Source organism: Rattus norvegicus, chromosome 8, assembly GCF_021556685.1.
Source record: "Rattus norvegicus strain SHRSP/BbbUtx chromosome 8, alternate assembly SHRSP_T2T, whole genome shotgun sequence".
Classification (NCBI taxonomy): Eukaryota; Metazoa; Chordata; class Mammalia; order Rodentia; family Muridae; genus Rattus; species Rattus norvegicus.
Window position 1 is genome coordinate 78,739,647 of NC_141541.1, and position 12,205 is coordinate 78,751,851.

At 46.4% G+C, this 12,205-nt stretch overlaps 1 protein-coding gene across 2 annotated transcripts in view; it reads left to right on the forward strand.

The window, feature by feature from the left end:
* The window catches only part of Myo1e (myosin IE), a 193,415-nt gene that overhangs the window by 118,530 nt on the left and 62,680 nt on the right, over nt 1-12,205 (forward strand). For both annotated transcript variants that reach the window (XM_087560554.1, NM_173101.2), the window contains 4 exon segments: nt 1,518-1,650; nt 9,042-9,238; nt 10,307-10,387; nt 11,713-11,799. In XM_087560554.1, the coding sequence (XP_087416680.1) occupies nt 1,518-1,650; nt 9,042-9,238; nt 10,307-10,387; nt 11,713-11,799 (498 nt within the window).

The following is a 12,205-nucleotide window of genomic DNA, read 5'->3' on the forward strand; positions in this document are numbered from 1 at the left end:
GCGCTGGTCACACCATGTGCGTGTTACAGACTAGGTTACAACACTAGAGTTTTGGGGGTTTGTGGCCCATGCAAAATAACCTAAATCTTCCAATCTAGAGCTCTCTGGAGGCAAACCTACCATCCATTTATCCTTCAAAGTCTGCACTGACATTGTCCTTTGAGTCAACAGCAAGCTCAGGCTCAGGGCTGTTCATCCACTGAGAACTGAGGAGGACCCAGAATGAGCAGAGGAGGCTCAGTGTGGGGGAGCTGGTGTGTTGCTCGGAAGTGTCAGGGTGTTAAGACAGATGAGTCCCAGGTCCCAAACTGCCCAGCCACAGCCTTAGGAACATGGAAAAACTGTGGATGGAGGGCCTAGCACTGGCCCAAGGAGGAGTTCTCTCAAGTTACAGAAATCTAAATCACAGTCATTTTAATTTAATGGACTCAGAAACTTGGCTTTTTAATGGTCTGTAGTTTCAAAGATTTTGAAAGATGTTTTGCTAATAAAATCTATCTCTCTCCCTCCAGACAAAAGGGAAGATCACTTAAGACCTCTTGGGGTGGTTAGAAATGGAGAAGTAGTGTCCTTGGGAGTGGTTGGCAACCAGAACATACTCGGGACAGGACAGACCTGGAAGCTTGTGCCCAGACTCCTGTCCCCCGAGTGCCTTTCCTCTTAGAGTTCTTCTAAGGCCTAGGGTGTTCCTGGAGAGCATGTTGTCTTTTTTTTTTTATAAAGATTTATTCATTTATTATATATAAGTACACTGTAGCTGTCTTCAGATACACCAGAAGAGGGAATCGGATCTCTTTACAGATGGTTGTGAGCCACCATGTGGTTGCTGGGAATTGAACTCATGACCTCTGGAAGAGCAGTCGGGTGCTCTTAACCACTGAGCCATCTCTCCAGCCCGCATGTTGTCTTTAAAAACAGACTCCCCCTTCCAGCAGGGCTTCTAAGAGCATATGAAGGCTAGAGAGACGGCCCCAGCAGCAGAGAGCTTGCTTGCCCATAAGCTTGAGGCCCTGAGTTTTATTCCCAAAACCTATGACAAGAAGAAGAGGAAGTGGAAGTGGAAGTGGAAGGAGGAGGAGGGGGAGGAGGGGGAGGAGGAAGAGGAGGAGGAGGGGAGTACACTGTAATCCCTGCTCTGGGGAGGCAGAGCCAGGAGGATCCCTGGGGCTTGTTGATCATCTAGTCTAGCCACATCAGAGAGCTCACATTTAATGAGATATCATGTTTCAAATAATCATGGAAATCAAATGAGGAAGACACACCTCATGCACCTACATATACACAAGCATGTACATGCACTCATGTACATGCACGCACACACACACACACACACACACACACACACACACACACACACGAGGGTGACTACCTGGCTCACTGATCTCCTTCTTTGATGGAGACTACCGTCATCGTTGCAGGCTGAGCTGCACACTAACCGTAGAACCCACTCTGTGCCTTGTCTGTCACCTGCTTACACAGTAAGCAGCCTGGCTGGCTAACAGTTCTCTCTCTTCCAGCACGCCATGAATGTGATTGGGATCTTCTCAGAGGAGCAGACTCTCGTGCTGCAGATTGTGGCTGGAATTCTCCACTTGGGAAACATCAACTTCAAGGAAGTGGGCAACTATGCGGCCGTGGAGAGCGAAGAATGTGCGTAGCCCTGCCCTGGCTGTGAAGTGAGGGGAGTGAGTGCATAGTTACCACCAAGTAGGCAGGAACTACCTACCCCTTTTGATTGGCCTAGATTGCTAGTGAGGTGCACGGGGAAGAAATGAAAAGTCATGTGAAGCAAAACAGCCTCGGGAGAGAGTAGATCTCTTTCATGTGCCTGTCCTTCCCGCCCCCTTCCTTACTTCCCCTCCCCCCCTTTCCTCTCCTGTGTTGTCTCATCTCCCTCCTCTCTCTCTATCCCCCTTTACCTCTTCCTCACTTCTCCTATATGGTTTTCCCTCGCCCCCTCCCCCTTTCTCCCTCGCCCCTCCCCCTCCCCTCTTCTTCCCTCCCCCACCTTCATGTCCTACAGTATGCATGACTTAAAAAATTATTTCTATTCAATACTTAGAGAAACCTGGCAGAATTTAACCTTGAATTAAACCTGCTCTAATAATAAAGCAGAATAATAAACATCTAGTTTATTATGATTATCATTATTTTAGTGTGGGGGTGCACACATGTGCCACGACATCTACATGGAGGCCAGAGGACAACTTATGGGAGTCGGTTCTCTCTTCTGCCAGGTGTGCCCTGGTAATGGAGATGGAGTCATCGGGTTACCAGAGCCCACTGATCCATCACACTGGCTCTCCATCTAGTTTCAAAGATGAAGGCGTACTGTCTCAATGAGTGGAGTAGTTTCTTACTGATGAGTCACCTGGTGGCACCCTTTCCTCTACCTGGCCTTTATGATGAATAGGTCCATGAATGTCCTGACAGGCAAGGGACAGGACACGTGATGTGGAACGCTCACAGATTTGCAGTTTGACCCGTGGATCTGATTTAAATCAGGTTTTTTGGACACAGAGAGATGAACTCTGAACATTGGGTTGATAGTTCTGGTGACCGCATCTGTCTCAGCCACATCCTTGAGACCAAATGGTCATTTTTATTCTTTCAGCAGAAACTATAACCTTACAGTATCCTTCCTGCAGGAAGTTCCACTGGTCCTCTATGCCTGTGATCTACCCCAAACCCTAAGGCATGTGACCCCAATCTTCCAGGCATCGGTAACACTCTAGGCCATTCTGAGAACGCACACCCACTCTCACCACCCAGGAAGGCATTTTTTCCCCTCTCAGCATTCGCTGGGGATAATTTTAGTTGCCGGGTAATAAATAGTATCCCACTCATTGCTGACAGTGCAGTGGGGAGGTTTCCATTCCAAACAAGGATCCTTTTTTATGTTTTCGTTTTCTTTTCTCATAAAAGAGGGAAGTTCTGCTAACGTCTGACGTCTATCTTTATCTGATAAAGACGAATTATATTTAACAAGGGAGGGTCCAGAAAACAATAAAAATGCAGCGTGTGCATGAAGCTTAGAAGCTTGACCTAATCAGAACGATAACTCTGCCTGTAGACTCCCTGGACTTTACCGGGGAAACGAAACAAAGGCACCCATGTGCCTACAAGGCTACATCACATTAGCGGTTCTTATGATGGGGGTATCTATGGAAGGAGACAGTATTTCTCTGCCTCTCTGAGAAGTAAAACCGTCAGTTCCTCCTTGTACTTGAGTACTAATTCAAGACCCTGACCCAGAAAACTTGTTCCTGGGTCCTCTACCCAACAAGGAGTTCATTGCACAGTGATACACCTGGGGTTAGCAGCCTTCCCCGGCACACGTGGAAGGCTTGTGAAACTGGCAACTGCTTGTGAGCAGGGATGGTATGGTGGAGGTCAGAGAAGGCCGATCTATGAGCTAAGTCGGTTTGAGAGAACTACACAGGCCTAGCTATCATTTCTTCCCTCAGATCTGAGTCATTTGGCCATCTGGTAACATGGTCAACTGAGTGCCTGTTTGTGCCTTTGCTGGCAGCTGCCCCCCTCCCCATTGGTCACCAGGGTTCCCAGAGATGAGAGTTGCAGAGTGACCAAACTTACATTCTTTCTCCTGCCTTCAGACTACAGGGAGAATTCCTATCACCGTGCTCTATAGTGCTTTTCCAGGCAGCACTGTATCTGGGAGATTGTTCTGTATCCATTTCTTTTTTATAGCTACATAATATCCTATTGCTTGACTGTACTTTGGGTTATTCAACTGTCATCTGTTGCTAAGCAGTAAGATGTTTTCTGGGGTGTGTAGCTCAATTGGTACCCAACATTTATGAACCCTTGGGTTTGAGCCCCATCACCACATAGACAGGGCATGGTGGAGCCTCCCTGTGATTCTGGCACTAGGGTATAAGCAGAGTGAAAAACCTTGATCCATCCGTTTTTCTTATGTCTGAGTGTATCTTTGGAATAAACTCATCAAGGAAAGGTTTATAAAAGCTATCTATGATTTTTTTTTTTTTTTGGTTCTTTTTTTCGGAGCTGGGGACCGAACCCAGGGCCTTGTGCTTCCTAGGCAAGCGCTCTACCACTGAGCTAAATCCCCAACCCCTATCTATGATTTTTATAATTAAAAACAGCATCTTTTCCTAGATATTGAAGGAGAGGACTAAAATCCCGTTCAAACTTGCCCGCTAAAGCAAGCTGGATGTCTATTTGACCTGAGACTAATGGGGGCACAGAATTTCCTTTAAAGCCAGTCAAACCTTAACTGAGACTCTTGTGAACTTTTCCGTATCAAGATAGTAAAACCACGGTACTTTGGCTCAACAAGTATTACCTGAATGTGATTAAATATCAAATTAACTCAAGCTCTTTGTTGAGTGAAAACATATTACTTTTAAACCACTGGGGAGTTAAAGTACATACGACACTGCTTCCCACCCTTGGGTAAATGGCTTAGAAAGCATCACCAAAACCTGATAAAATCCTATTTATTTCATCTTGGCCTTCCTCCATGTAGCCCAGGCTGCCTCAAACTTGACATGCAGCCAAGGATGACAATGAATTTCTGATTTCCTGTGTCTGCCTCCCAAGTGGCAAGGTTACAGGGGTATGTCATTGTTATAGAAAAAGATTCACCTTCTCAGTGAGCAGTCACTCCACAGCTTAGAGAGGAAGGAAGGAAGGAAGGAAGGAAGGAAGGAAGGAAGGAAGGAAGGAAGGAAAGAAAGAAAGAAAGAAGGAAGGAAGAAATCCTCTTATTTAATTGTCTGGCCAACTGAGGCTAATGTTCAAATAACAGTTACCCCTGAACTTGACTTGCTGACATCTATACACCTTAGGCTCATGCATTCCTCAGACACTGTCATCTTTAAGTCTCTTCCTGGTCCAGCCCAGGTTAGCTTCAAACAATCCGAACATTCACAGGAAACTGTTAACTTGGCCACTAAGGCAAATAGGAAGTTTACCCAGCACAGGGACTGCATGCCCCGGGTTATTTTAAGTTCACCAAGGATGTTCCTTTTCGAGGGTTGTTACCAGGGGTCATCTTGCTTACCTGGCAGAATTTTTCCTGATAAGAGCACAGAGGATTAGTGGCAGTTGAAGACCTAATGATGACTGTCACCCTGTGCCCGCCCCCCACAGAGTGGTAAGTCTTTGGGGATGCCAACCAGGGTCTATTGCCTAGTTGCTGAAAGTCTCCTTGGTCGTGGGAATGGAGCCTAATGCGGGTCAATCCTGGTGAGCAAACATTTGCACCCTAGCATTCTAAGTATCCTTCATCTCTAACTGGCCTGCTTAGCAGACTACTTATCTTTGGGGTATTTTAGCTAAGCACTCCTTTAGCTAAGTTCCATTTGTGTGACTTAATGTCCCCTAAGCAAATATATTATTAGTAAATCCTTTATAGCTCAACTTTCTTACTTCAAGTTTTTTTCTACATTAACCGCCACACCTGCTTTATGTGATGCTGGGGTTGGAACCAGGCTGCCTACTGAGTTACATCCCCAAACCTGCTGCTTCTTTTAACTGTAGGAAGAACAAATTTTATTTTTCTACATCCTTTTGATGTTACTGTCTTCCTCAAATTTAAATAGGAAACGTATGTTGAGCTTCTCATTGCACATTAAATCTTCCTTCACCAACCTAACGTGTTGAAATGTTCCCCTACCACGTTCTTCCCGGTTTATATGACTGAAGAACTCCACTGGTCTTACACCAACATTTAGGATTAATCCTTGCTTCATGCCTCTCCGTCCCCACGCCTGTGGGCCTTTGTGCTCAAGTTCTTCCCCAGCCTTGGCCCCACTCACACACCCTCATGGAAATTCACAGCCTGGAGGAAGTCAAGCTAAGCAAAACTATAATTTCAGCACCAGGGCAGCCGCAGAAGAAAATACGAGTCCATAAAACCTTGTGTTTGAAAAACATGGCATGGATTTGGTCCAAACCGAGTGCTGAGTTTCCTCTCTAGTCTGCTTAGCTCTCTCCCGAAGCTTGTGGCTCTGGCTCTTGGCCACACTCCATGCCTTGTTTCTGGAGAGCCTGCAACCATTTAGATCCACCCTCTTCTACTGGAGAGCTAAGAGATGCGGAAGGATAGCACATGTCCAGTCACTCCCTTCTGTCTGTTTTGTCTCAGAGGTCTCATCTCAACCTGGTTTGGTTTTCTTAGCGAAGGCCATAAAGATAACAGCTTGAACTGTTTACAGATAGTTCCTTCGTTTCCACTCTTGGGATGGTTAAGGCATGGGGAGAATCACACTTTAAAAAACAGACACGACGGTCTGACCGGTCTGACCGTTCGTTGTGTAAAGCTGTTCACTAGGAAAAGCCCTAGTGAATATGTTCCTTTTTTTTTAATGGAATCTCAATAAAGAACCCAAGTTGCATTTGACCCTGAAGGCATCCTGCCTCAGCCTCATGAATAACTGGAATCCAGGTGCGCACTACCGCGCACGCGCGCGCGCACACACACACACACACACACACACGTGCACAAGAGCACATGTGAGCATGTGGAGGCCAGAGGTGAACCTCAGTGTTCCTCAGGATCCATTGTTTATTGAAGCAGGGTCTCTCGCTGGGATCTGGGACTCCCCAACTAGGCTAGGCTGGCAAGCTAGCAAGCTCCCAGGTAACTGCTTGTCTCAGGCTCTGCAGCTCTGAGATTGCAAGTGTGCACCACATCTCTGGCTTTTCTCTACGGGTTCTGGGGATTAAATTCAGGTTCTCATGCTTGCCCAGCAAGAATTTACCACCTCAGCTTCTCCTCACCCCTTCTATAAACTGTGGATGAAAAGCCATGGCATCTCGTGAGATTACACCCTTCTTGATGTTGGTGGGAAAGGCTTACTCAATATCAGACACTTGGTGAATGCTTTCCTAGTCCCCACAACTCTAAGTGTCCAGTGCGATCTGTGGATATCTCCTCTCCTCACTTTGTACAAAAGAAGAATTTGCTTCTAGGAAATAACCATTGGGGTAAATGCCTGAGAGATAGATTTTTTATAACATCAATGCCGCAGGCTCTTTGTTCTGGTGTTGGCTTTTTTTTTTTTTTTTTTAAGACACATTCATTGACAGACTCTTAAAAATTTAAGTGCTGAGACATGTTGGTCAGTTAAATCCCAACACTCTCTGCAATCTGAGTAGATCAGTGTTGATCGAGAGGCTGGTGATGTGTTCTCACTGTTAAAGGATCCTTTGGGGAACTTGTTTGGGTGTTATACGTTTGGTTTGTTGGTTTGTTGGTTTGTTTGTTTGTTTGTTTGTTTGTTTGTTTGTTTGTTTTTGAGATGGAACCTCACTGTTTAGTCCAAGTTGACTTTGAAGTTATAATCCTCCTGCCTCCACCTTCTTAAGTGTTGGGATGCTTGGTGTGTTCCACAACAGGGATGTCATCCACGAGATCTTAACACACTCCTTTTATCAGGGGAGAGAGATCACACTTTTCACTTGTATCTATAAAGTCCTTCATTCACATGCGAGAACGGTGTTCTTTTTCCAGATATGAGCATTCTGAACAGAGATCGAGGGAATCCCATTTGTATCAAGCTTTCCTCTTGGCAGGTCCTGAGGCCTAAAACAACTTACCACACTCGAGGAAGACTTCAGTTTTCTATGTGAAGACCCCAAGCCCCCCAGTACTATTGTGAGGCAGAATGAGTGTACTTTGATATCAATAACATAACCCCCTTGTTTGCATGGAGAGGCCTCCAGAGGACTCTCCTGTGATGTGTCTGTTAAAACCTTCTGGGGTGGGAAATGGCAGTTGGTGAGGTACTCACTATACAAGTAGATAAGGACCTCAGTTCAATCCCCAGAACCCACCTAGAAAAGTCAGACTTAGTGTCCTGTCACCCCAGGACTGGAGAGAGGCAGTGACTGGAGGATCCCTGGGGTTTGCTGGTCAACCAGCCTGGCCAAATCACTGAACTTCAAGTTCAGTAAGAGACCTTGTCTCACAGAGTAAGCTGGAGAGTGGCCAAGGAAGACATCTGCCATCGACTTGTGGTCTCTACGTGCACATATGTGCAGACCCATAGAAACTCATAAGTACATACACACAAGCCTTCTGAACCCCTTTGCCCTCCACTCCCCTCCTAGGACACCCTTCCGCAGTATATGGAAATCTAGCCCAATGTTTTAATCATAGCTTTCAGCTGTTGTGGACGGTTAGCTACATAGCATAGACCACATCCCAGGCATGCCTCTGCCTCCCAGCTTGTTCCCTTAGCACAAACCATTCCCTCTCAACGTCTGTTCAAATCCTACCCTTCTTTGTTACCCAGGTCAGGTACAACCCCTTCTCATTACCCCAGAAAGCATTAATAGCTTCCTGTTCTAAATTATTCTAGGATTTTATAGTCTGTTTGGATGCATGCTGCCTTTCTGGAGGTTTCTTTATTTGATAAAATTCTCAGATTGTCTTCAAGGTTTATTACTTATTTACTATCTGTTCCTCATTTTCTGTGTTTTGTAAGCCCTCTCAGTGTAAACATTCAGCAGTAGGGGATTGTAGGACTTAGTAGGGCTATGATAACAGGGGTAGTAAATGAGACCACGGAAACATTGCACCAAAGGAAGAAAACATTATCCAGAGCCAACGAAATGTTTGTTGATATGAGTTCCTGTTGATGTCTTTGCCTTTAGCATGGAGAAATGTCCACTTTCAGTATCTCAGTGTGATCTCAGTGGTTTTGGGGGAGGACTGACCTGCGTCCTTCTTGGAGCACTGATTTGAGTGACTGGAAATCTTGGTCACCATAGGGTTGATTTGATAATAGAACAACTGGGAAAATGAATGGAGGTGTATGTGACACATGGAGGTTTGTCATCTCTAGGCTGGCTTCAAACCACAAAGATCCACCTGCCTCACCTCCCAAGTGCTGGGATTAAAGATGGGTTCCACCACTGGGTGATAAGTCACCTCCAAGAGAGTGGAGGTTTTGCTACCCGTTGTCTGCCCACGAATGCACAAGGGCTGCCATGTGCTTGGCAGATAATGGTTACAATTCTGAAAGACAATCATGTTTTATCCCCCACAGTTTTGGCTTTTCCTGCGTATCTGCTGGGTATAAACCAAGACCGGTTAAAAGAGAAGCTGACGAGCCGGCAGATGGACAGTAAGTGGGGAGGAAAGTCAGAGTCCATCCATGTGACCCTCAATGTGGAGCAGGCCTGCTACACCAGGGATGCCCTCGCCAAGGCCCTGCACGCGCGAGTCTTTGATTTCTTGGTGGATGTAAGTAAACAGGAGTGGACATGGGCAAAGCTTCAAGCTTTACGTTGAAGGAATACCGTGACTAAGAGTTTGTTCTCATGCTTGCCTCATCCTTTGCATGCCTCCCACCCCCCTCTGCTTTTGGCGAATTTTGAATCCAACTCCTAGATATTCACAGCAAGACACAGTAGCCAAAACCAACACAGTAGCATGAGATCTTCAGTAGAGCCAGGACTGGAATAGAGCAAGCCTGTGGTCCAGGGCCATTCTTGATTTCTGTGTGTAAAGACTTAGGAATATCATATTTGGTGATAACACAGTTAATCTGTGGCAAGTGGGTCCACCACAAAGGGATAAGCATTCGTCTTTCCTTGCATTTCTGAGGGGGCAGGTATTTAAGATCAGCCCAGCTGATCAACTCTGACTCAAACACAGTTCAAGTTGCAATACTGATGGGGAGCAGTTCTCCAGGCTGGCCTGGGCTGGGGCTGTGGTGTCAAGTAGAAGTCTTCACGTGCTTTTGGTTAGAGGTCTCCATAGCCGCGTGGACGTCATCTTAGGGCAGCCTGATGTCCTCATGATTGGCAGCTGAGTTTTCCCAGAGCCAGTGATCTTAGACAGAGCATGTGAGCAACAGGCCACGAGTGCTTGTTTTGTTTTTAAGATTCTGTCGCTGTCCTCAGACACACCAGAAGAGGGCATCGGATCCCATTACAGATGGGTTAAGTGCTGCTGTGCGCAAGTCATGTACATGTGACTGGCTGTTGCAGGTTTTGCAACAGTGGTGCCTCATTCAGGGCAGGATCTTACCTGTATCCACCAAGATGGCAGCTTCTTCTAGATCTCTGGACTTCTTAAGGAATGCTAGCTCTGCCTTCACTGTAGGAGCACCACCCCCTCCCCCACCCCCACCCTCACTCTACAGCTGCGTCTCAGATCTTCCTGAGACCTTTTTAAAGCATGACCCCCCTGTCTTCAGGCTGTCTTGTCTCCGAGGGTCAGTGTGGTTGCTGTGCAGTGCCCCGTGCCCCACCTGAATGTTCAATAAGAATGAGAGGAGTCATTTGCACTGTGTTTGTTTTCTCCTAGTCCATCAATAAAGCTATGGAGAAGGACCACGAGGAGTACAACATTGGTGTCCTGGACATCTATGGCTTTGAAATATTTCAGGTAAGGGAGGTGGGGGAAATGGCTCAGTGGGTAGGACTGCTGGCCTTGCAGGCAGGCATGAAGGCTTGAGTTAAGATTCTCAGCACTCAGGTAAAAATGGCAGCATTACCTATAATCCCAATGCTGTGGGAGGTAGAGGCAGAGGCTCACTGGGGCTTGCTGGTCACCAGCCTTGCTCTAGGGTTAGTGGGAGATTTTGTCTTATGGGAATAAAGCAAGGAAGGATTGGTCACTCCCATATCCCTCTGTCATCTCTGCCTTCACAGTGAGGGCTCCTGCAGTCATACTCGCGATCACACACACACACACACACACACACACACACACACACACACGCACACGAAAAGTAAAAGGAGGAAGGTGAGAAACCAAAAAAGAAAGACAAAATGAGGTGGGGGTGGGGGTGGGGCTGAAGAGAAGGCTCAGTGGTTAAAAGCCCTGCTGCTCTTCTAGGGGACCTGGGTTCAACCTTTCCTTCCACATCAAGTCAGCTCACAACACTGACTCCAGCTACAGAGCATCGGATGCCGTCTTCTGGCCTCTGTGGGCATGTCCATTTGTGGCATACATACAAGACACACACACACACACACACACACACACACACACACACACAGAGAGAGAGAGAGAGAGAGAGAGAGAGAGAGAGACAGAGACAGAGACAGAGAGACAGAATGACACACATACACACACCATGTAAATAAAAGTAATGGGGAAGGAAGGAAGGAAGGAAGGAAGGAAGGAAGGAAGGAAGGAAGGGAGGGAGGGAGGGAGGGAGGGAGGGAGGGAGGGAGGGAGGGAGGAAGGAAGGAGGAAGGAAGGAAGGAAGGAAGGAAGGAAGGAAGGAAGGAAGGAAGGAAGGAAGAAAGATGGATTCCAGGTAAGGCCAGTTTGAACCATCAGAGCTCAGAGGGGGAAATGATGTCCCCTTTGGACTATAAGAAATAAATTCAGGGAGGTGGGAAGGGGTGGGTGGATGGGTGGGGGAACACCCTTATAGAAGAAGGGAGGGGGATGGGATAGGGGGGTTATGGATGGGGAGCCAGGAAAAGGGATAGCATTTGAAATGTAAATAAAAAGAAAGAAAGAAATTCTAGGCAATGAAGACACAGCAAGCTCCAGCTCATCTTGGTCTTGGCGAGTTCTCCGTGTACCCTCACCAAATTAGTTTCTCCTAAATATAAACCGTGCTTCCTCTATTGACGTAGCCGGAGTTTCTAAAACAGCTTTCACAGACATTTTAGAACATCACCAAGCAATGACTTTTTAAATGATTTTGTGATATGATTACAGGAAAGGATCTTTTTTTTCCCCTTTTCCTGCAGAAAAATGGCTTCGAGCAGTTCTGCATCAATTTCGTTAATGAAAAATTACAGCAGATTTTTATCGAGCTGACGCTAAAGGCCGAGCAGGTAAGCGGCCCTCTCCCTTCGTCCTGTTCTCCGTCTGATTTGCTTCAGGGATATAGATTCCCTTTTGATGATTGATTTGGGTTTCTGTCTTGTATTAGGAAATGTACCTACTGAAGTCAGCAGGAAAGTCATATGCCTGTGCGGTATTTCAGTCTTTGAAATGCAAATACCATCTGCTGTGTGTTTCTTTCTCTGTCACCAAGTTAAACTAGGAGGCTGGCCTGACAGTGAGCTACTCTCTGCCCCACTGACCAAGGTGCAGTGGGAGCCCTCGCTCCAACCTCCATTGTCTGGGAAACAACCCCAGTCTTCCCCTTCAAGTATATGTATTTTTAGCAACACTGGCATTTGAATTCTTCCTTGAATTATGCCTTGCTTACACTTTATTTCTAAAGGTACAGTGTAG